Source organism: Lycorma delicatula, chromosome 6, assembly GCF_047948215.1.
Source record: "Lycorma delicatula isolate Av1 chromosome 6, ASM4794821v1, whole genome shotgun sequence".
NCBI lineage: Eukaryota > Metazoa > Arthropoda > Insecta > Hemiptera > Fulgoridae > Lycorma > Lycorma delicatula.
The window spans coordinates 119,009,778-119,033,487 of NC_134460.1; the positions used below are offsets into that span (position 1 = coordinate 119,009,778).

The following is a 23,710-nucleotide window of genomic DNA, read 5'->3' on the forward strand; positions in this document are numbered from 1 at the left end:
GGACAACGTGTAATTTCACGAAATGGTGACATTAGATGGCCTCCCAGATCGCCTGATCTCTCAGCTTGCGATTACGTTTTGTGGGGTCACCTTATAAGCAAATTGTTCCACAGTAGACCTGCTACAACGGAAGAACTGCAGGCAAAGATCCGAAAAGCAATTGCGCAAATTCCAGTTATGTCAAACCATGAACAATTTAACGAAGAGACTTCGTGAATGTTTACGTAGAAGAGGTCACCTGGAAGATGTCATCTTTAAAAAATAAACTAAAATGTATGTATCCTAAAATTGCAGCATTTGTACAATTACATGAAATAAAATTCATTTTCTAAAAAAAATTTTTCATTAACGTTATTTAATTTTTTAAATTTCCCGTTTCTTTGAATCACCTGTATTTGATGTACGTCACTAGATATACCATAAAACCGGGGATCCGTCCGCCGTTTGTCACTTACATAATCGAACGTAAAATATTCTTTCAGTAAACAATTTTTATCAGAATTCAACATGTTTGTTTGAACCGTTTTTCTAATATTGTCATAACATATTTCAATCGCGTCGGCTTGTCTCATTTGGAAGTAAAATAAAATCCGAAATCTGAATCTGAGAAAATGATTTCGGCCAAAATTAAAAAGGATTCATGAATGCTGTTCAAAAGCTCTTCGCGGGTTGTGATGGACGGCCTTCCAATCAGGTATGTCGCCGTTCAGAAGTATCTGGGTGTTATCCTTGATGAGAGGCTTCTCTTCAAGGAGCACCTCCAGTTTGTGGCGAAGAAGGCTATTGATGGCTTCTTCGGCGTCCGTAGAGTGATCCATCCCGATTGGGGGTTAAATTACCGTACCATGCGTATTCTTTACAAAGGTGTCTGTGAAGCCATTATGCTGTACGCTGCGCCCGTCTGGGCTCATCGTTTGCAATTTCAGAGTTATAGGGATATTCTGTTACGAGCCCAGCGTCTTCTGTTGTTAGCTGTTGTCGGCGGTTACAGGACTGTCGCTACAGAGCGTAGCCAGCCAGCAGAACTAGACGCGGGGTCTTCAATCCGCGGTTAGGTTTCTAGCTCAGTTCCTGAGGGCGTCGTGGTAGCTGCAGGTGTCCGTTGTCTTCTTCGGAAGGCATAAATCTAAAACTACTATCTCGGGGTGAATTTACCGATGTAGATGTCCCTCGGGGTATCTCAACGGGGCCTGAACTGAACGCTGTGGTATGTCATCAGTTTGAGGGCAGAAGAAGTCTTCCGTTAAAGCCACTACTGGGTAGGAACGGAGGGGGTGGTGTAGCGACCGAACACGCTACGAGGCGGCATCTTCTCCCCTTGGGGGGGAATCGAGAAGTTCAAAAACTCGCGTTACGCGCATCTCTTGAGGCCGAGATGCACAACTGTCGTACGACATTGAATATTTGTCACTCGTAATTAATCTTACCTGCAGCGTATTCGTGCCCTCTTCCCTGCTAGAACCGTCACCGTAACTGGATGTTATTTTTAACTGTAATTTTATTTATTAAGTAGGTCATTTACTCGAGATGAACAAACAATTTCAGTTCCATCCCTAGTAACTACTAGGGACTTCTGCCCAGAACACAGTTCTGGGCAGAAGAAATCTACTTGCCGTTTTGGTTTTCTGGTATTAGTATCAGTATAAACCGATGTCTAGGCAAATGAGAAGGTTACTCGAATATCTTGTCGATATGACGTGGCGTGACTTACTGTGGAATATTTAGCAGTTACAGGATATCGGTTATCTCAAACGGGTGGACCTCGGATCGCGTCCTCCTTTGTCGGCTGGCCACCCGACTCTTTAGATTTATAACTGTTGCGATTTAACTTGCGGGGGAATTTAAAGGCCACGGTATGGCGTAGCAGTTAATACTCTGTACGATTTAATAATTAAGATCAGTTTAAAAAGAAATCGTGTGTTACCTGGTGTATGCGACTTGTTCGAGCGTCAGCTTGTAATTTGCAATGTGTAACTTGTTCGGAGGGGAGGGCATTTGTAACGTCCAAAGCAACGATTGTGCAATAAGAGGAAAGTTACATACTTTATTAAAATAATGGCGGATTTATCAAATATACGACGATAAGTAAACGAGATAGGCGGGAGCCAGGTCCCAACCTTTGTCATTGCCGGCTCCATTGCATCAGTCTTAAGCCGAGCTAAGGGTATTGGTTTGCTTGGCATTTCTTCCGCTACCACCCCATTCGGTCACCCTAAAGCATAAGACCGAATGTCTGTGCCACAAACGGCTACTGAGCCTCGAAACAGTTTAGCGACCAGTGTCCTAAATAGCTCTTAGAGCTTACCTAACAGCGTGAGCGGATTAAGCGCGGTGTTATACACCACCGGCTTACGTGTCCCAACTGCTCACTTGTCATATATTTACTAAAATGGGTAGGCGCACCCCGTCAACTACTAAAAATATATATGACATCCATAAATTAAAATTTACTTTGTTAAAACAGCAATTCGCTGCCACGCCTAGGTCGCTGAATGCCAGCAAGTACCTGTCCACCATATTAAAGCGTTTGGAGCCATAATTGGCTGGTGGTTAGCCATATATCTCAAGGTTAGCTTTCCACAGCAGTGCATTAGGAGTCTTTCCCGTAAGTAAACTACTGATGTCGGTTGAACATAGCAACCGCATCAAGGAACTCCCACGCAATCCGACAATGCGGCTCTCGCCGCTTGCAAGTGACCAATTTTCCCCTTGACCAGTTGCAGAGTGGCCCGGTCTCTGACCCCCCCCCCCCCCCCCAAGAGCAGGGCAGGCAAACATCAGGTGTTCATTTGACTGGACCTCCCCGCAGATGCACAGCGTATCATATGCCAGGCGAAATCGAAACAGATGTTGGTTCAAATTAACATGGTTGGTGAGCACCTGAGCACCCTTTGCCCTTAAAAACGAACTCGAGGCATACCATCCCCCCTGATACCGTATAAACTTGTACAGGAATCTTCCCATAGTCGTGGTGTTCCATTCCAGCTACCGTGCTTCCATCGCGAGGCTCTGCAGCTCCTTCCGCAGGCGGGAGATGGGCAACTGAACGAAATTTTGATCCAGTGCAATGTGATCACCGTTCCGTTCTGGTACTGGCCGAAAACCGCATCCCAAATACCTCGGTCTCCCGGCCTCTCCGCAATATCCACATGGCTGCCCGAACTTTCACCACTAAATCGATTGGGAGAGCCTTATCCAATACAGTGGTAGCCCCGTAGAAGGTTGTTTTAAAAACACCAGTGCATATAATTAAAGCTCTGCGCTGGGCACTTCTTAAATGTTGAACACGTGCTCTATTCATATCCAACCTATGCGCCTAAACGGGCGCCGCGTAAGAGATCATGCTTTCGAAGACACCTCGGTACACTGTGTACATTTGACGGCCAGACAACCCATAGTCCTTCCGAGCAGTTCTCCTAAGTTTGTGCATCATTGAGACGGCGTCCGCCGCTACTTGTCTAATGTGGTTGCTAAACAGCAACTTCTCATCAAACAAAACACTGGATACGGGAAACTGTGTGCACGTTGGGTCTCAAAAATGTTGAGTAAAGATTACAAAACGCAGTGAATGGCGTCAGCCTTAATTTTTCTCACGTGTTACGATAATGAGGGGGAAGAATTTATAAAGTCTTATCGTTACTGGCGATGAGACTTGGATCCAGTGTGACAGTCCAGAAACCAAAGAGCAGTCTAAGCAGTGGATGCACACTTCTTCTCCAAACAAGCCGAAAAAGTTCAAACAGTCACTGAGCAACAAGAAAACAGTGGCTACTACAGTATGGGACCATAAATGTGTCTTGTTGGACTTTATGGAGCAGAAGACAATAATAACAAAGGAAGTTTATTGTGAATCATTGCCTCTGCAGAGCGATCTGGAATAAACGAAGAGGCATGCTCTCCGGCGTGGGTTTGATCCACAACACTGCATGACCGCACTGTGCCAACGTCACACAAGATGTTCTCAAACAATTCAAGTGGAAAGTTTTTGACCATCCACCGTATAATCCAGACCTAGCAAGCAGCTAACGATTTTCACCTCTTGTTATAATTGAAGTCATGGTTGGCCGGACAACACTTCGCCCACCAACGGAGAACTTCAGGAGACTGTCAAGATGTGCCTTACCTCACTGGCGGCAAACTTCTTTGAAGAAGGCATCGGAAAGCTGGTGTTAGTATACAACAAATGCCTCAATCGTTTTGGTGATTCTGTAAAAAAATAAGTTAGATACTACTCAACTTTTAGTGAAAAATCATTTTGTTATGTCAATGTTTTTTTTTTTTTTTTATTATAGCCCATCGGAGCTTGAAAAAACAGCCCTCGTGTATGTGTGTGTGTGTAAATCTCAAAAAATATATTTATATTAATCAAAATTAATTTTTTCTGCTCTCGTAAAAAAGTGGTGTTCTCAGAGTATTATTTTTGTCAATAATTGATAATTGAAAAAAGTACGTTCAAATGTTTTAAAAATTCATAAATAATTATTGACGATAGCAGGCCAGTAAAAATAATAAATAAATTAAACAAAATTATTATTTTATTAGATATTAACTTATAATCTACCATAAGTTATTTATACTGCCGTATCATGAACAAAAGAATCACCGCTGTAACAAAAAAATTACGTTTTTGAAAACACATTTAACTCATTTACGAATAATTGTTTACGGAACAACATTGTTCTGTTTTCGTAACAGTAGAGCACTAACTTTTAATTTTAACTTACAGCTTTAACCTTTCTTTCGTACATAAAAATTAATTCTCATCGTTTGCGCTATAGAGAAACACGCCAACGTATTCTTGTTTCTCCTGGTTTCCCTGGAAAACAGCTTTTGTTTTTACAGGTGTTTCGTTTTATCAAGCTGTTGTAACAAGACCATTATAATGGACCTGATTAACGGATCCCTGCCATTTAAAAAGAAAGGGATGTTTTCTGTTATCCCCCCCCCCCACTTTTTTATCCAATTCACTTATTTGCATGAAATTTAATTATCATTGTCAATTTCGGTGGAGCATTTTTATGTTTCATTTAGATTTATTTATTATTTTAATTTATATCATCTAACCAAACAACTTACGCTCGCTTCGCCCGCTAACCTTGACCAGCGAACGTAGGTTAAGTTTGGTTCGATTATATTTATACTTTTAGATTTATTTATTATATAAATTTATATGGGTCTGAAATAATAAAAAAACCTTAAATTATTATTAAATATTAAAAATCGGGGGATTTTAAAGTAATACTTTCTTTACAAGGTTTTTTGACGCATTTATTCTTAAACGAATGCAATTTTTATTTAATATTACTATGTATGAGTTGTCATACTCATCGCGTTTTTAATGGAGGCTTGCCGACATCTGTTATCGATTAACATTTTTTTCTATTTATTATCATTTCTAAAAAACGTTTTCCTTACAGTTTTTAATGAAACAACCTTTTTAACGTAAAACTCCAAACAAACATAATTTTTATAAGGGCGAATTTTTTTTTTAAATGAAAGTTTTGGCGATATACTGTTATTATAAAGTCTTTGCTGAGATCGATAGTCGACATTTTCTGTAATCGCTTGCATTTCTAAGAAAAGCATCAATGGAGATCGGAAAGCTTTAATCTTTAAGCCATAATGTTTACCTTTAATCTGTTTTTACCAAAGATAAATGAAATTTTGTATACGCAAAATTTTTACTTCCTTTTAAAACCTTTAACTTTAATATGGTAATTTAGAAAAATTAGAAAAAAGTATTTTCCGATGATTTCCGTGAACCTACAGTAGAGGGGGAAAAATTAATAAGAAAAATTAATTTACCAGCTCCTATGTTAAAAGTTATAGAATACGGAACAATAAGTTAAACAATTTTGAAACTGTTACATCTCTACTCGTTTCTTAGAAAATTGGTGTTATTTGTTGAAATATAACTTTTCCGAAAAATGTAGTAAAAGATTTATCTAACTGCCACCAAAATTTAAGAAGTAAAGATTGTGTTTTTATAATAAAACCAGTGCTACCACACAGTTACTCAAAACGAAATTTCCCTTTACAAAAAAAGTACGAAGAAATGTAAGGAAAAATTTATATTTCTGATAGTTCGCCATTATCTCAGAATCAAAAAAATAATTCACTGGCCAATTAAAAAATGGCGTAAATAAAAAATAATTTCGTAAATTGTATATTATTTAATCAAAATAATATTATTTTTATCAAGAAACTTTCTAACAAAAATGTTAATATTATGTTTATCGAAAAGAAAGATAACTAATGAATATAGGATGAAGGCATAATCGGCTCATAGATTTGCGTACGTTTGTATATTATTTCTGTCTCACATCGTACGGTTTCGTCATCGAATAAAATTTACGTCTGTATTATTACCTCTAATCGTATTCGTATATAAAATAAAAAACGCGTCATTACTTAAGACAGTTGATAACTTTACTGTGGTTTTACCGATCTTCCAATTCAATTAATCGTAAGCGATTGATATTATCACTCGCAAGGAAATCATAAACGATTTGATACAGATAAGAATGTGGATGTAGTCATTTGCAACGGGCAGTCAATATTTTTGAACTTAACGTGTCGGTTTGTATCAAACGTTCGTGCGGTTTAATGCGAGTGTGTATCGAATCTCGTAAATCAATAGTAATTATAACGGTCTGGCTTGCTGTCGGTGTAGCTGTTCCCGCGTACTTTACGGAACTAACCCGTAACGCCAAACTCCAAACCCCCTCTTTTACTGCTCGTCACAGTGTCGAATACTGTGACCGTCAATACTCTGCCTAGGCCTGCTGTCCGTGTTTTTCTACAGATTAGGCAGTGTAATACGTTATATATTATTTGTCGTAACATTCAGCCTCGCTAAATTTATGTTGGATTATTTAACGACTACTTTGCATCTGTTTTGGTGTTTATACGACTACCATTTCTGCCATGACTTAAATTTTCACATTTTGAAGATAATACATCATGAATATGCAGGATTAATATATATATATATATATTTGTATTTTTTTAACGAACAAAAATTTATTATTTATATATTTATTAGAAAATATTCGATTTTCGTAAATTTAATATAAAAATTTGGATCATTTTCATAAATTATTACGAAAATGCTCAAAATTTTATTTTAAGAAAACGATGAATTTTGTTATTATACCAGTCAGTCAGGTGGTTATGAAATTTTAATATCCTGCAGAATTTGCAAAATCAAATCTTGCTTATACTGCCGTCGCCTCAAAAAATTCGCAAGATTTATGCAGTATCGTGTAGAACATAACATAAAATTGTATTATTCAGTTCTGTTGAAACGTAAGCAGTATAAGATAAGTGAATTCGTTCAGTCGAAAAATGCGAGAGGCAGAAATGCTGGTCGTATAACCAATCAGACCCCCCTCTCTTCTATTTTGATCAAAATATTTTATTTGCAATGGAAATCTTTTTGATTCTCATTCTTGAACGGCTTACTAATTGTTTTTCTGTAACTGAAACTCGTAGGTTGAATTTGTTTCAAATTGTTTTACCTCTTTTTAACGTTTAAGGTACTTGAATAATGTGTGGCAGGTCGCCGACCTCTTTTTGTTTAGACAGTTGTTTTTGCATTTTTATCGCTTGAATATCATGTTAGTATAAAATAAGTCCGAGAGAAAAATTTTATTTTCATAAAATATTTAAAAATAATTTCGGTTAGTTTTTAAATTGTTTTCTACATTTCTCTGTTCTTCACTATCATCTTGATCCATCTTCCGTTGAGTTAACGCATTGTATAGTAAATTTGGGGAGAGAGTAAATACTTAATTTTTTGTTTATCCAGTAAATCACTTTTTATTTGTGTTTGGATTTTCTCGTACAATAAATAAATTGATACAAAGATAAAGAATAAATTATGTCCATGAATTGTTTGTTACGCAACATCGAAGTTTGTACTTTGTGTTATTCTGCTTCGCTTACTTTATAAAGCAGTTTTTGTGAGATGCACCATCTTATTGGCAAATAAAAGCTCAGGCTACACAATAAATTTCAAAAGTTTCCCGCGAACTGCTTTCCGGCAGTGTTATACCACCTGCCTATTACAAATTATAATACATATTAGAGCACAGACGTGATCAAATAATGAGAAATTTAATTTTTATTAAAAAGAATATACTTATTCTTCCGTGTATTGATATTGTCCCATTCAAAGTAGCCTCCCCCCCAAAATTAAATTCATTATGCCAGTAGTTTTTCCATTCCTCAAAACATTTGTGGAAAAGGATTTCTTGTATAACCTTAAAATTCATTTAGCGGTGTTTCTTTACCTCATCCGTCGTCATAATTCTTTGTGCTTTTGATATTCTCTTAATTAGTGGAAAAAGAAAAAGACGCAAGGTACCATATCTGGATAATATGGAGGTTGCGGCATCGGTGTGGTATTACTTTTGGCTAAATAATCGCTGATTAATGGCGAAGCGTGAGCTGCACCGGTTCACACTTCGCCACTAAAACGCATCATTATAGCGGTACAAAATCCAAAAATTGTTTGCTCTGATCTGTGGTAGTTTCCTTCGGATTGCTCCGCGTAAACGCGTAAAAGGCATAAAACTGCTATGTAATACTGTTTGTTGACTGTACAACCTTGTGATAAGAATTCATAAAAGACGACGACACATTGTAATCGAGAAAACTGTAAGAAGAGCCTTAAAATTCAATCAACAAATTTTGCTGCTACTCGCTTCATACCCAAAATGTCAGTTAAAATTGTTTCACGTGAGTCGTATCGATTATCATAAGCTCTTCGGCAACCTTTTAATACTGATCGGTGATTATTGATCGCAGAGTCTTCATTTTCATGATTATGAAGATACTTTCAGTGCCTTCATTATTGATGTGTTAGGACTTCCAGTCTTTTGTCATCTTCACGGTCTTCCTGAAACCGTTTTTACCACTTATAAACACTTGCGACCACGTAACATCCTTCCCAGAAATCTTCTCTGCATCTTATTCCATTTTTAGTGTTAATCCCTTGTTCCGTAATTTTCAAACAAAACTAATTGCCGCTCGTATAACACGTCCTGATTATTCGGCTGCCAAATTTGAATTACGCGTCTAATATGGCTGAAAATATTCATACACGTTGTTGACGGTCTACCATAGAGTGGGAAAAAGACGAACTCAGTCGAAAAGACAACGTGCAGAATTAAAAAATTCTGGTTTAGTAGTGAACGTGTCTTCCCAAATCAGCTGATTTGGAAGTCGAGAATTCCAGCATTCAAGTCTTACTAAAGGCAGTTACTTTTATACGCCATACCGGTGTTCTTTGATGGTTGAGTTTCAATTAACCACACATCTCAGGAATGATCGAACTGATACTGTACAAGACTACACTTCATTTACACTCATACATATCATCTTCATTCATCCTCTGAAGTAATACCTGAACGGTAATTCCCGAAGGCTAAACAGGAAAAAGAAAGGGTTGGTCTCGTGGTGTACGCGTCTTCGCACATCAGCTGATTTCGAAGTCGAGAGTTCCAACGTTCAAATCCTAATATAGGTACTTTTATACGAAGATTAGATCGTGGATACCGGTGTCAATTAACCACACATCTCAGGAACGGTCGACCTGAGACTATACAAAACTACACTTCATTTATACTCATACATATCATCCTCATACTTCCTCTGAAGTAATACCTGACGGTGATTTCCGGAGGCTAAACAGAAAAAAAAAGATGTGCCGTTAGAATATTAATTTAGCGTGGTCAAAGATACGGAATTATTAAAAGTAATTATTAGGTCTATTAAGTATTGTTTAAAATACCTTCAGATAATGTGTAGTATTTGATGATTATACTAAACGTATCGTAAATAGTACTTAGGATAAGTAATACGAAAAGTAGGAAACTAGCATATATTAAAATTTTCATGAATTCGTACTTATTAAATTTGTTAAAATTGTCTTGATAATTTTATGTACGTATTAATTTTTTTTGTTGGGTTAATATCTTTAATTTCCTAAGCATTTGGCACCGTTGGTATTAATTAATACAATTGCATAAAGTTTAAACTTTTAATTTATACAGTTAATTGGGAACTTTAATTTACTAAAAGTTTATTAAACAATTTTAGAAAAAAAATATTTATTAAGCAATTAGAAACTTTAATTTATACAATAATATATTTTATCATTTAAGGTTCGCTGTAGATTAAAAATTTGGTTTAATGTAATATTTCGTTTTTTTTATTATTGGATTTACCATTTAATTATTTTATTTTAATAATGACTAAATTAGTAGATTTAAACATTTTTATATCTTAGATATAAATAGTATTTATACCTTATACAGCAGATATTATTAAATTAATCGTTGCATGTTCGAACAAAGAAAGCCGAAGTGATCATAAATAGAACAAAACCTCGTTCAGGTCCGATGTGCAACGAACATAAGAATAAATATATATAATCTGTTAGACGGTCAGTTTTTGTACGCATGTAGCCTGCCGGCACTGTTCATGCCTGAAGCAGTTTTTTTATAATGCACATAATATTAATGCGTGCAACAGTTTGGTTAATTTATTGTAAGATGCGCGCATCACGAGCCAAAGAGAAAGATAGTGAAAATGAGCAAGTGTTTCTTAAATGTGTTTATTATTATTCGCTCGCCGGGAGGTCAAATGGGAGCTGTTGTGTCGTTCTGTCTTCTCTCTCTCTCACTCCCCCTCCCCTTTCCATCATTTTCTCCCTCCTTGCGTTTCGTGATGTGTTCTGTATTTGTTTACATCCAAGTTTTACGTTCTTTACGTATACTAATCTCTTGCCATTTGGACGGTAATCAGGAATTTGCAGTCCTACGAAAAGCTTTTTTAATGTGTACTATTGCACGTCATCGTAATATCTTTAGTATTATACGGTGGTTATTTGTGTGGAAATCTATATTGTTGTTTCACAATTAATGAATCTGAGAACTTATTTCACTCTTCGATCGCTGTAACTGCGATTCCTGGTTCGATTTAGGGTGCGATCAGTGTTTATTTTCATGACATTTTTTAAAGAATTAAAACCAATAAAGCGATCACGGCTAGCCGATGTATTTATTGATTCGTGACTCGGATTCGAAACAGGTCGTCACTAAGGAACTTGCAACTTCCGGAAGGGTTCGTCGGGATTTGATTCACCGAACCGAATGATGCAAGGTTCAGTCAGCATGTCACCCTCTCGCTAGATGCGATGTTATATGTTATAATTTTGCGGATGGAGGTGGAAATTGGTAATGCGTTGAATATTCACCGGTCGTCTGTAGGTGTTTTATGTTGCACTAGAAAATCGACAACTATATTTTTTTCTTCCATAGTAGCCGACATTTCTTCTATGTAAAGAGACCTTTTCCAGTTTTGTTGCTATTTTGTATAAAATTATATGCCCTGTATACTTTTCAGTGTAATCATTATCTAAGAAAAAAAAACCTAAAGTTTAAACCTCGATTAAAACAATGAACAGTTTAAATAGCTTTGAAATCCATTTTTATTTTATTGCAATTTGTTGGGAAATGACGATAAGATAGAAATGTATGAAACTTGTGAATGAAATAAAAAACAAAAACATAAATAAAGAAATATTTTTTATATAAATATGAAAAATATATATCTTCATTTTGTTTTGTTGTAAATTTGAGTGTGTTTATTTTGCGAGTCTGTTTTGATTACATGTAAATATATTTATGTAACATTCCTAAAAATAAACCGGTGCCAAAAAATTGCGTGAAATGCAACGCTAAAGATTTCATTTCTGCTTTATAATACTACCTTTTTTTAATCTCTAGTATGATGTTTAAACAGTAACGGTACTTAAGTGACTTCATTCCAATATTAAATACATTCAGATTCACAAATGTTTATTTAAGTATTAAAATAAGATGGAATTTTTTATTTGGATGATTTTTATTATTGAATGATTATAAATATTTATGGAGTAATTGGTTTTTTTACTTCCTTGTTCAAAGTAAAGGAAGTATTGCAATCACGAAAAAGTTTGGTTTTCAGATTTCAATGGAAATATCCATTTTGACTAGTTTCAGTGTGACGTCTGTAAGTACGTACGTATGTATGTGTATGTCGCATAACTCAGAAACGATTAGCCGTAGAATGTTGAAATTTTGGATTTAGGACTGTTGTAACATTTGGTTGTGCATCTCTCCTTTTGATTGCAATCGACTTGACAAAAAATGCCCAAAATCCAACTTTTTTGGAATTTGAACTTTTTCTGAACTGAAGTAATGAGCCCTCATTGAGAGCTTTACAACGATATATCATAAGCGGTACATATTTTCATTGGTTCCAGAGTTATAGCCAAATAGAATTTCAATTAATGAAATATTTTGCTCTTACAAGGGGAAGGCACATTTGGAGGATCGTATCTCACGTTGAAATGAAATAACTTTTAATGAAGTGCAGCAAAAAATGTGTATATGTAATTTAATTTAATGTCATACATCGAAGTCATGTGATGTTCACATCAGATTTTTTTATACTTTTTATTAGTATTCCAAAAAGAATATTTTCAAGCTCACTTTTTTTTTAATTAAAAAATATATTAATATATAAATATTTTTTTGAAATTAACGATATGAGATAGAAATGTTTATATCATATTGTTAAAAAAAAATCCGTGTAACATCTGATGAGTTGTAAATCAGGTACATTAGTTTACATTTTTATTTGCTACATTGAGTGCCACTAAAGATGGTTCATGTTTATGCACTATTATTTGTTAAAAAATTGAATAATAAAATTAAAAAATGGTGGAATCTGTGATTATTTGTGTCAAATTGATAAGTAGCTACTTATTTATTATTAGTTTAATTAAAAATGTGGAAAGAGATGATGAATTGATGTTTTTAGTAGCTTTCTGGAAATTAAAATTTAAATAACAGAAACCAATTTAGATTTAAAAAATTTTGACTTGTATTACTTGTTTGCTTAAATATTGTTTATTGCTTGACATAAAATTGTTGATAGTGTTTTTTAAATGAATTTGTGTACTTTTTTTACATACATTTTTCATTGTAATAAATATTTTGTGGAAATGGCATTTTCTGAATCAACATGAATATGACTAAAAATAATGTAAAGTGCAGGAAGGTTGAAACAGACAAGGAAACAAAAAAATGCATTTAAGTTCCTAGGTAATTGGGCTACTGAAATGTAGTGTATTAAAAAAAGTAGTTGTTTGAATTCTATAAAAACCTTTTAGAGATGTAGCTTCTTATCAAAAATCTACTTCTTTTCCCTTTTCTTAAATATTTGATATAAATATTTTCTTAAATAAAAAATCTTCATTTTTCACTTTGTAACAGCAATTATGAAAAGGAAGAATCAACATGTATTATAAATATTACTTAAATATGTTTTTGGTATTAGTAACTACATGATAGGAAATGAAGATCAATAACACAAAAAAATTCACTTTATTCTGATGTGTAGTACTACTATTAAAATATTAATAATTTATTATTATTTTTAACAACTGCGGCATATTAAAAAGAGTAACTGAATTTCTTCAATTAATGAAAGTGTAATTAATTTATTTTGATTTTCCTAGATTCCTTGTTATTTATTTATTTCTAATTTTGTTCGTTGATATTGAAAATTTTAAAATGATTGCACAAAAGTCCAGTTGAATCATTAAGATGAAACAACCATTTAACAATCATAAATTTGTATTTTCCAGTTGCAGTACATAATTACTTACCTAATAATTATACAAATAATGGAAAGTGCATAAACATATTACATTGTTATGCTCTTCTGCAGCAACACAGCGAGTCTCGTTTGTTAGACAAATTATACCATATTAGTTTTCAGTCATTGTTTACAAATGCCCAAATTTAAAAAATTGTGATTATAAATTTGAGGACGTATATGAAATTATTACCAAGAATTTTGTTATATGTTGTTTTTAATCAAAATTTAATTATTTTGTGGAAAATGCATTGTTTGCTACAGATATTGTAAAATTTATTGAAGAATTTAATGAATTTAGAAAACATTTGGATAAAGGAACTTAACAAAAATTAGCATTTTCTTTATCTATTTTTGTTGTTTAAAAGTGACATTATAAAAACCTTCCAAAAACCTTGACTTGTGTTGCTAATTAATCATTTACTTAAGCATATTTATTTGTCTAAGTAAATCTCAAGAACTGAATAAGAGAAATTCAGTTTTCTGAACTGAATGGAATAGGATAGGAAATCTTGAAAAATTCATGATTTTTCATAAGAAACTTATAGGAAAAATTCTTACATATCACTAAGAGTGCCAAAGGCTGTATATAATAACCATCTTAAAAACCCCCTCCATTATGTCTTTTAGTAACTTATCGCTGGCCTTTGTGGCACGAGTGTTAGCGTCTCCGCATTTCATTTGGAGGTCCTGGGTTCGAATCCCAGTCAGTCATGGCATTTTCACACATGCAACAAATCATTCATTTCATCCTCTGAAGCAATACCTAATGGTGGGGACCTGTAGGTTAAAAAAAACTTATCCCTGTATGGTAATAGCATTAATAATAAATGAAATCTAATTATAGTAAGAAAACCATTTATTATACATTCACCTCATTTTGAATCTGATTCAGTTGGATAGAAGCAAACATCACTTATGTTTAAACAATTTTTATGCAATATTAATTCTCTTTAAATCTGCCATGCTTTCTTCTCTTGCAAAACAAAAACATTGAAATATTCTGAATTGATTTTTCTTTTGTAAAATGTGTTTACCTCAAAAAAAGAAAAATACCATACTGGAGAAGGATAGGTGAGACATCCTAAGTGACTCACTAACAGGTGAGTGACTGACAGGTGACTCACTAAGTTAGCAGAGATTGACATATTGCGATATTTATACTTAATTTTCAAAATATGTTCTACCTTCTAAAAAAAAATATCTTATTGGAGAAAAAGTTTCTCATCTGAATCGATTAAAAAAAATTAAAATTATGATATCAACAGTTTCCTAGTTTCATCCTCTCCCATGGCTCTCTAACCCCCAGGTTTTCAAAAAATGTCTAAAAAATATTGTTTTACTTAAACCATTTAAAATGTTCAATTCTGCATACCCTCTCCTGGGGTCTGCTACCATCAGTTCAAAATTGAAAGCTGGTGATGCTTATTAAAATGAATTATTTTTTGTCTTCAAATTATGATAAAAATATTTTAATTTCAACGCCATCTCTTTCAAAACTTCTGTTTCCAGAACAAGTAAAAAAATATAAAACATGTCGTCAGTGTTCTTTTTGGTTGCTCATTACCCATCAATTTTGAAAATTTGATGGGTCCTGCAGTTACCATAATATTAATATCAATAAGAATTAGTAATTATTGAAATCTAAATTATGATTAAAAAAAAATTCTACATATTCCCATAATTTTGATCTTTTCACAAAACTTGTTGCAAGAAAATTGTTAGTAGTTCATTAATATTATTTCTATTGGTTGATTTATTTATTTGTACATAAACAGTATCAGTTATAATATAATTTGCATCAGAAGTGTGTCATTAATTGTGACTGATGTACTTTTAACATAGATATTTATGTGAGGACATTCTTCTATCTAGCAATTTTCAGATTTCCTTTCCTGCAGCAATCAAATTTGAATGTACCATTAATACATTTTTTTAGGAACAATATTTTATCTGATAGTACCTTGATAGTGTAAGATAAGTATAAAAAAGTGTGTATAAGTATAAAAATTGAAAGCAGTGGATAATATACAGATTACTCTTAACTCTATAGTGTGATTATATAACATATAATCCTCGTAAGAAAGTTTTTTTGAGGTACCTCTCTATTTTTAGTCTTGTGCTCAAGCAATATACTTACATGCACATGCACACACACACACACACACACACACACACACACACACACACACATACACACACACACACACACACACACTCTCTCTCTCTCCCCCTCTCTCTCCTATTTTTATGTTAATAAATTTGTCTAGATAACTTCATTTTTTGGGTGGTCATTAAAGCTTAAATAAGTGGCATATTGCATGTGTAAGTACATGTGTACTTACATCTACAGGTTGTCCCATATAAAACGCAACCCATCAATCACTCATCCATGAAATTTCAAAAGTCAAGCTTACTCCCCTACTCGTTACTGAAATGGGCTTGTCCAACATCTGAACATCGCGGCGATGCAGTAGAACACTACCGATAGTAACAACAATGCAATCATAACGTTCAGTGTATTGCTAGAGACAAGATGGAGTTTTCGCTAGATGAACGTGTTTTCATTGTTGAGTCGTACTTCAGTACGAAATCAGTGGTTGCAATGCAAGATTTGTTTCACCAAAAGTACCCAGATAAACCAGCTCCTAACAAAACATCAATATTAGTTAGTTGCAAAATTTAGAGAGACTGGTTCTGTTAATAACAATGAACACAAAAGATCTGCGTCAGTGTTGAATACAGATACAGTCACTGAAATCAAAGACCGATTACTCGCCTTGCCAAATAAATCGATCAGACGTTTGTCTGCTGAAATTAATTTGTCTAAATCAACTGTTCATCGGGCGACCAAACAATTACAATTACGACCTTATCGCATTCAAACGGTTCATCGACTTCTTGAGTCCGACAAAGAAAAATGGCTACAATATTGTCAATGGTTCCGTCGATTTCTGCGTGAGGGAATTAATCTTATGGATTCGTTATTTTTCACAGATGTAGCACGGTTTCATTTGGATGGCTACGTAAACAGCCAAAACAGTAGAATTTGGAGTGCTGAAAATCCCCACGTTTATCACAAAAAACAATTACACCCGCAGAATTTGGGGGTGTGGTGCGCGATATCACGGAAGAAAATAATAGGTCCTATTTTTTTCGAGTACACCATTAATGCAGAACGATATCAGGATATTTTATTTCAGTTCATTGCAGTCTTGGAAGAGGAACACAGACACTGCTGGCTACAACATGACGGTGCGATATCGCACTACGCAGGTTCAACTTCTGATTTCGTTGAGGAATTCTTTGGTAATCGTGTTATCGGTCGTGGCTTGTGGCCACCAAGATCTCCAGATTTGACTGCGGCGGATTTTTTTTCTCAAAGAAAAAGTCTACAGCAACAAACCACGAACACTTGAACAATTGAAAGTCAATATTGAACAAGCTGTATTAAATATCCAGCCACAAACTTTGAAAAAAGTTGCAAGAAATGCTGTAAAAAGAATTGAAGCTTGTATTCAAGAAGATATAAGGTTGTGTTGCGTTTTATATGGGACACCCTGTAGTTCTGTAAGTAACAGCAATATTGTTCCTGTCAGGGAAATTTAAAAAAAATTACTGAATCTTATTTTAGTATTTCATTTATCAAAATTAACAGGTTTTTAAGTATTTAATGTAAAATTTAATTGTACTGTACCCAAATTTTTGTATCTAGGTGATTGAAATAAATTTTCAAAGCCATGTATGTCAACTTAGGCCTGTACATTATTACTAAGATACATTATATTTTCTTATCTCCTTTGTAATCTCTTTGCTTTAATCTAAAGCAAAGAGCTTTCACACTATGTTTGTTTTTTTCAGTTTGTGCCAACCTTGATTTTTCTGTTTGATTACATATGAATAACAAAAACTGTCTTGAATAAAAATGAAATATTTTTTTTACTAGACATTGCAATTTAATTTACAATGAAAATCTTAGTAACACCTACTGTTTCTCTTAAGATAAAATGTTCACCAGCAGGCTGTCTCCTCTTGACAAATAATATATTTTTGATACATTTACTTACTTTGGTGGTTACATTTTACAAAAGTGTATCCTAAAAAGAAGAAGTCACAAGACTGTGGTTAGCTTGAATTAAGTCCATCAGTTTTCTGGCTTTCCGATGTTTGAGGTTTTGCAGTTTGCTCTAGTTTCTGTAAGTTTTCTAAGCGATGTTCCTAGTCAATTTTTTAATTACATTCATGACAAATAGTACGATGAAAATTGCTTCATTTTTGGTAAAACTTGTTAATTTACACCATCAGAATGAATTTTAGAAAAAATTCATGACATAAAAATTATAATAAATAGAATTCTATACAACTTTCACAAATATTTTTGGAATTTTAAATAGAAGGGGGATTCTTCCCCTAACTGGACATCTTTGTGAATGAATTTTATTTATAGATTTCAGATGAAAAATGTTAAATCAAGTAAAATTTGAAACTAATTTCATAAATTTTTCTTTGAAATTGGACTGAATTTGACTTATGGACAGTGAATAAGTTCTGATTTATAAAGAAACACTAACATTAAGAAGTTCAATATTCATGCATAAACATTTTTATGTATATGAATGATTTTTTAAGAAATGTTATAACAGATACCACTGTTATTTTATTTAATAGTATTTTGTAATTTGCTGAACCCACCAGTGGTAAAAAGAAGTTCTGTTAATTCATTCTTTATTTTCTGATGAATTATGCCCGATTTCTAAGATAACTCGTTCATTTTTTTTTTTTTTAATATGTATCTCCTGTAGTTGCCAACAATAAGTTGAACAATATATTTATATTTATTTATTTATTTTTTTGGCATAAATTTACTTTGTAAAATTGCCAGTAAACAAATAGAACTAATAAAATATGTAGAGGGAATTTAATTCTGAGAAGATTAATGCAAGTAAAGTCAAATGAAAACAATTTAAGTTAGACTTTTATTTAAAAGAAAAAAGATCAAAACATGACAAAAATGTTATACTAAAGCAAAATCTTTTTGATGTAAAAAAACTCTTGAAAAAAATTAACTTTAGAGTTATTAACAACTATGGCTTTGGCTGATCACATTTTATTCATTTTTTCACATTTACATCTTATTCATTCTTCTGAATACCAGGATATTACTATAAGTTGTTTCCTGTAACGTGGAACCAACAAATTTTATTCCATAACTCATACACCCAGAACCTATTACTAATTCATGTTCTTACTCTCTTATATAGTACCCTAACAAAAATATTACAGTTTTCACAGCATATCCTGTACAGTTAAACATTTTTTTATTTCATTTTTTCTTTTATTCAAAGGTTATTAGTTTTTTATTTAACTATTTTGTTTTTGTTTTTTAGAGGATCAGAGGAGGAGGAGGTGGTGGGCGGGAGGCGAGGTGGAGGTAAGAAGGCTGTTGTTATATTGGTGGCAGTGACTAGCAGCAACCATGACTGAGGTAGACCCAGAAACTCTGCTGGAATGGTTGAATATGGGCCAAGGCGATGAACGGGACATGCAGCTCATTGCATTAGAACAACTGTGTATGCTGTTGCTTATGTCCGACAATGTCGACAGATGTTTTGAGAGGTAATATTTTTTAATGGTTTATTTATTTTTTTTGTAGTTTGATGCTTAATTGTTTATGTTTAAGTCATTATTTACTTAATTAATGTAAACAAATAATAGCTTAAGCCTAAGCCCAATTTTGAGAAATTGATGAGGGTGAAACACCAAACATTGGTGTTTATCTTTTGTCAGCTCAGTACACAGATTTTTGATTGTTCAGAAACCTATATGGTTACATTAAAATAAATCTGGCAAATTTCATCCTAGCAGTAGAATTTATTTATTTATAAAATTTGATTTTTCCACTCAGCATTATTTTCTATGCATCTTGTGACACTATTTGTCATGCTATATATTGTTATTTTTTGGTGGTGATCAGTTAAACTAGTTAACACAAAATTTATATATGTTACATGTTACAAAAATTTTCTCAGTATAATTTGGGTGTTGATTTCAAATATGCTATTGAAATTGTGTTACCCCAAAGGTTTTACATAAATCATAGATTTGTAAAAATGTTTTAATAAACTCATTTTGATCAATTACTGGTTACAGTTAAGAATAGTTTCTGTATGTTTACTTTTAAACAATATGCATACATGCTTAATAAAGAAAAAAATATATATATATATACACTGTATCATGAGAAGTAGACATGTACAAACATGTCTGTATGATGACATCATACAGACATCTGTTGTTGCCTATTACAGAGCTTAAAATCTAATTCAGTGTAGCTTCACTTGTCTCTACTGTGTTTATAGTGTTTTAACAGAGTTATTAAAGTTTTATTATATTTTCATCAATTCTTTATAATGCAGAAGTGATTTTTCTTGTTTTTATTTGCTGCAACATGGCTTCAGACTTCAGATAATTTTTATTGTGTTTGTAGCAAATTTACGCCTAAATCTTAAAGAAAGACTATTTATGAATTGATAAAAACACCTTATAAATTTTTGTTTGTTTGTGCACTTTGGGATCATTTTAAAATCTGAGCGCCTCATATTATTTGCATATCGTGCTCAGTATCATATGATTGAAGGGAAAACAATGCCATGCCATTTGCTTACTCATGGTTTGGCATGAACCTAAGGACCACAATTTTCATTCAGAAATAGAAAGTTCATAAAATATGCAGATGTATCCTTAGCTCTAAAGCCGGTACCACAAGGAGAGGTATTACCTGTACCTGTACCACCATCTTCCTACATTTCCAGAAGAACAATCTGAAAATGAATCAGAGTTGATGTTGAAGAATTTCTTCCTGTATCGGATGAAAAATCTCATTTAATTCAACATGAACTTAATAATTTAGTTTGTGATATAAAGTTATAAAAGCACCAAGCTGAACATGACTGCATCAGTGAAATCTTTTAGCAGAAAAAACAGAAGTTACTGTGTTTAGAATATGAAATAAAACTTTTTTCAATGTAGTTTACTATGAAAAATTCATTGTGCGTTTGTACTGATGTTGACAGCCTGATGAAAGAGCTTGGAATTTAGCATATTCTTGAAGAATGACGCCTTCTTACTGACTCTTTGAAAGTTAGCATGAAAACAGTTTTATTGCATAATGGTAATAAACAGCCATCCATTCCATTAGCTCTTGCAGTCGACAAGAAAGAAACATATGAAGCTATGGCATCAATATTAGATGCAATAAAAAAAATTTGTTAATTTAAACAAATTTTAAAAGAATATACATAAATAATAATTTTTTTTTTTAAATATTAATCTCTCAATGATTATGCATATTTTGGTAAATAATCATTAGAGACCGAATTATTTACATTTGCATATGCACTTGCATATTAAGCCCATTCTCACTGGTTATTGCATATTTTCCTTAAAATGTAGTGATGATGCTTCTAGTGATGATATTTTCACTATTTACAATATTTGTCAGTAGGGTACCTTGTTAATAAATGAAATCTTTTATTGTAGCCGGCCAAACCTGTTAGCTGCATGGCTCTTAGAGCGCACTTAGCAACCGTGGAACAGTACCTCTGATTGTTTATGTTTATAAAAATAACATTTTATAAAAATAACAATTGTTAATTAGCGAATTTATCAATGTGTTATTCAACTTACTAATTATATGCTGATTTTGAAATAAAAAAATTAAAAATTATTTTTTTATTATTAAAAAGATAAATAATTAAATAAGTTGTATATTTTGACACTTTTCATGCATATATTAGGTATTTTTTATGCATATTTCAAGCTTTTTATGTTGCATATAATTCGATCTCAATAAATCATAATATCTATAAAAAAAATGTAACTTATTACAGAAATTCTGGTAACAGTTTTGAATTCAGCACCCTGAAATTAGTTAAAATCGCCATGTACAATTCCAGATACATGAAAAAAAATTTTTGTTGGCAAGTGATATTTATTTTCTCCAAGTTTAATGTCTTTACAGGGATCACTGCTTTATTAGAATGCTGTATGGAAATGAACTTACCATAATTACAATATTAAAAATATTCAGAGGTATGTTTGCCATCTCATTGATATAAATTGAACCATTGTGTTCCTAAAAACCGTGATAATGTACTATAATTTGAATCTACATTTTAAATATAAGTTGAATAATTTAATTAAATGTACAAGGGTTGTTTAGTAATTAAAAAAAGACAAATAGGAACAGCAGGAAAAACTATTTAATAGATAAGCTGAAAGTGACAAATTCAAGCTGGATCTCTTTTTTATAAAATATCAGCTGTTTGAAGAATTTCCATTACTATAATCTCTTTTGTTTATTTCAAAATGTTGGCTCTGCTTGAAATGAAATGCGTACTGTTGAAGAAGAGCATGCTAATATAAGGTTTTTATTTTTTGAAGATGTAAAAACAGTCAAAATTCACTCAGAGAATTAAAATGATATGGTGAAAAGTTCAGATTTTTATAAGTGGCTTGAACTGTGTAAATAGAGCAGAACAATTGTTACTTATTGTAGTGGAAGTTTTGACTGACATTTTGCAAAATTGCAAAAATGATCTTATTTGCAAGAGCAGATCCGTAAAAAAATGTGGATATTTGCTGAAATTTGTTGTGCGAATATCAGCAGTGTCCATTCCATTAAGCATGATAACCAGAATATCCTTAAAATGTATTTGAGATGGGTTTTAAGACTGTCAACTCAACATTACAAAGACCACCTGAATTCACATTTGTATGGAACTTAAACATTGTAATTTTGAGGAAGGTAATGCTTTTTTTAGATTGCTTAACTCATTATCAAACTTTTCATTTTGAACCAGACTCCAAGTGTCAGAGTATGGAGTAGAAACATCCAAGTTTGTCTGCCAGGAAACAATTCAAAACCTACATGTCAGCCGGTAAAAATCCTAATTGTATTTTGGGACTATAATAACACAATTTATTGTGGTAGTTTGGATGAACAACGTTCAGTCAACATTGAGTAATATTGTGACACTATGAAAAATAAAGTGAAACTCACAATAAGGAAGAAACATCCTGGTTCCCTCTTAAAAGCTGTAATTCTTCTGAATAACACCTGCTCCTGTACCACCAAAAGATACTGGAAACTATTGAAAAATTAGATTGGAAAATGACTGTCTACCTTACAGTACCAATCTCACGCAATTTTTCTGTTTTTCAGATTTTTTTTTTGTTTGGTTCACTCGAAGACATTTTACAATGAGCAGAAGAGCAATTCTTCATTACTGTAATAAGAAAGATGAAACAAGTCCCTAAATGTAGCTGGGGATTATATAAATAAGTAGCTTTAGTTTCATTGTCATTGAATAAATAATAGTTTTTTTTACAATTAATTTGGCTTTTTAATTACTGAAAGCCCTCACACTATTTCTTTAGAGTTGTATGAAATTCATATTTTACTTATTCGTTAATTTTTTTTATTATTATATTCTCTAAAATAAGAAATTTAGATTTTATGTATTCATAATATTTGCATGTTTTCTATGCTTGAAAATGATTGTTTGTTATCACTAAACTGATCAGAATAATATTTTCTGATTTCTGTTTTATATTTTTGTAAATATTCCTCAAAACCACTTTTTTTTAATTTTTATTTGTTTTCTTATGTATGAGGGTAAGTCATTTATTATTCGCAATGTAGTTATAAATTTTATTGCAATACAAATAGAAAATTTACTTGTACATCATTTTTCAACATAGTCCCCTTGCATTTCAGCGCATTTGGTCCATCGTTGCACAAGCTTCCTGATGCGCCAGCATCCTGCGAGCCAGGAATGCACTGCTTCTTTCACTGTTTCGTCGGAGGTGAATCGACAGCCCCTTAATGCCTCTTTGAGTGGACGAAACAAGTGGTAGTCAGAAGGGGCAAGATCAGGACTTTACAGAGGATGAGCCAGTACTTCAAAGTTGAGTTTCTGGTGCGTTTCAGCAGTGT

General features: G+C 33.0%; 1 protein-coding gene across 14 annotated transcripts in view; it reads left to right on the top strand.

Annotated features, from left to right (window-relative positions):
* Ufd4 (ubiquitin fusion-degradation 4-like) overlaps positions 1–23,710 on the top strand; it is a 280,366-nt gene that overhangs the window by 32,285 nt on the left and 224,371 nt on the right. For all 14 annotated transcript variants that reach the window (XM_075368433.1, XM_075368435.1, XM_075368434.1 and 11 more), the window contains exon 3: positions 19,101–19,329. In XM_075368433.1, coding sequence (XP_075224548.1) covers positions 19,190–19,329 — 140 coding nt within the window. In that variant the 5' untranslated portion in view covers positions 19,101–19,189. The remainder of the gene's footprint in view (positions 1–19,100; positions 19,330–23,710) is intronic.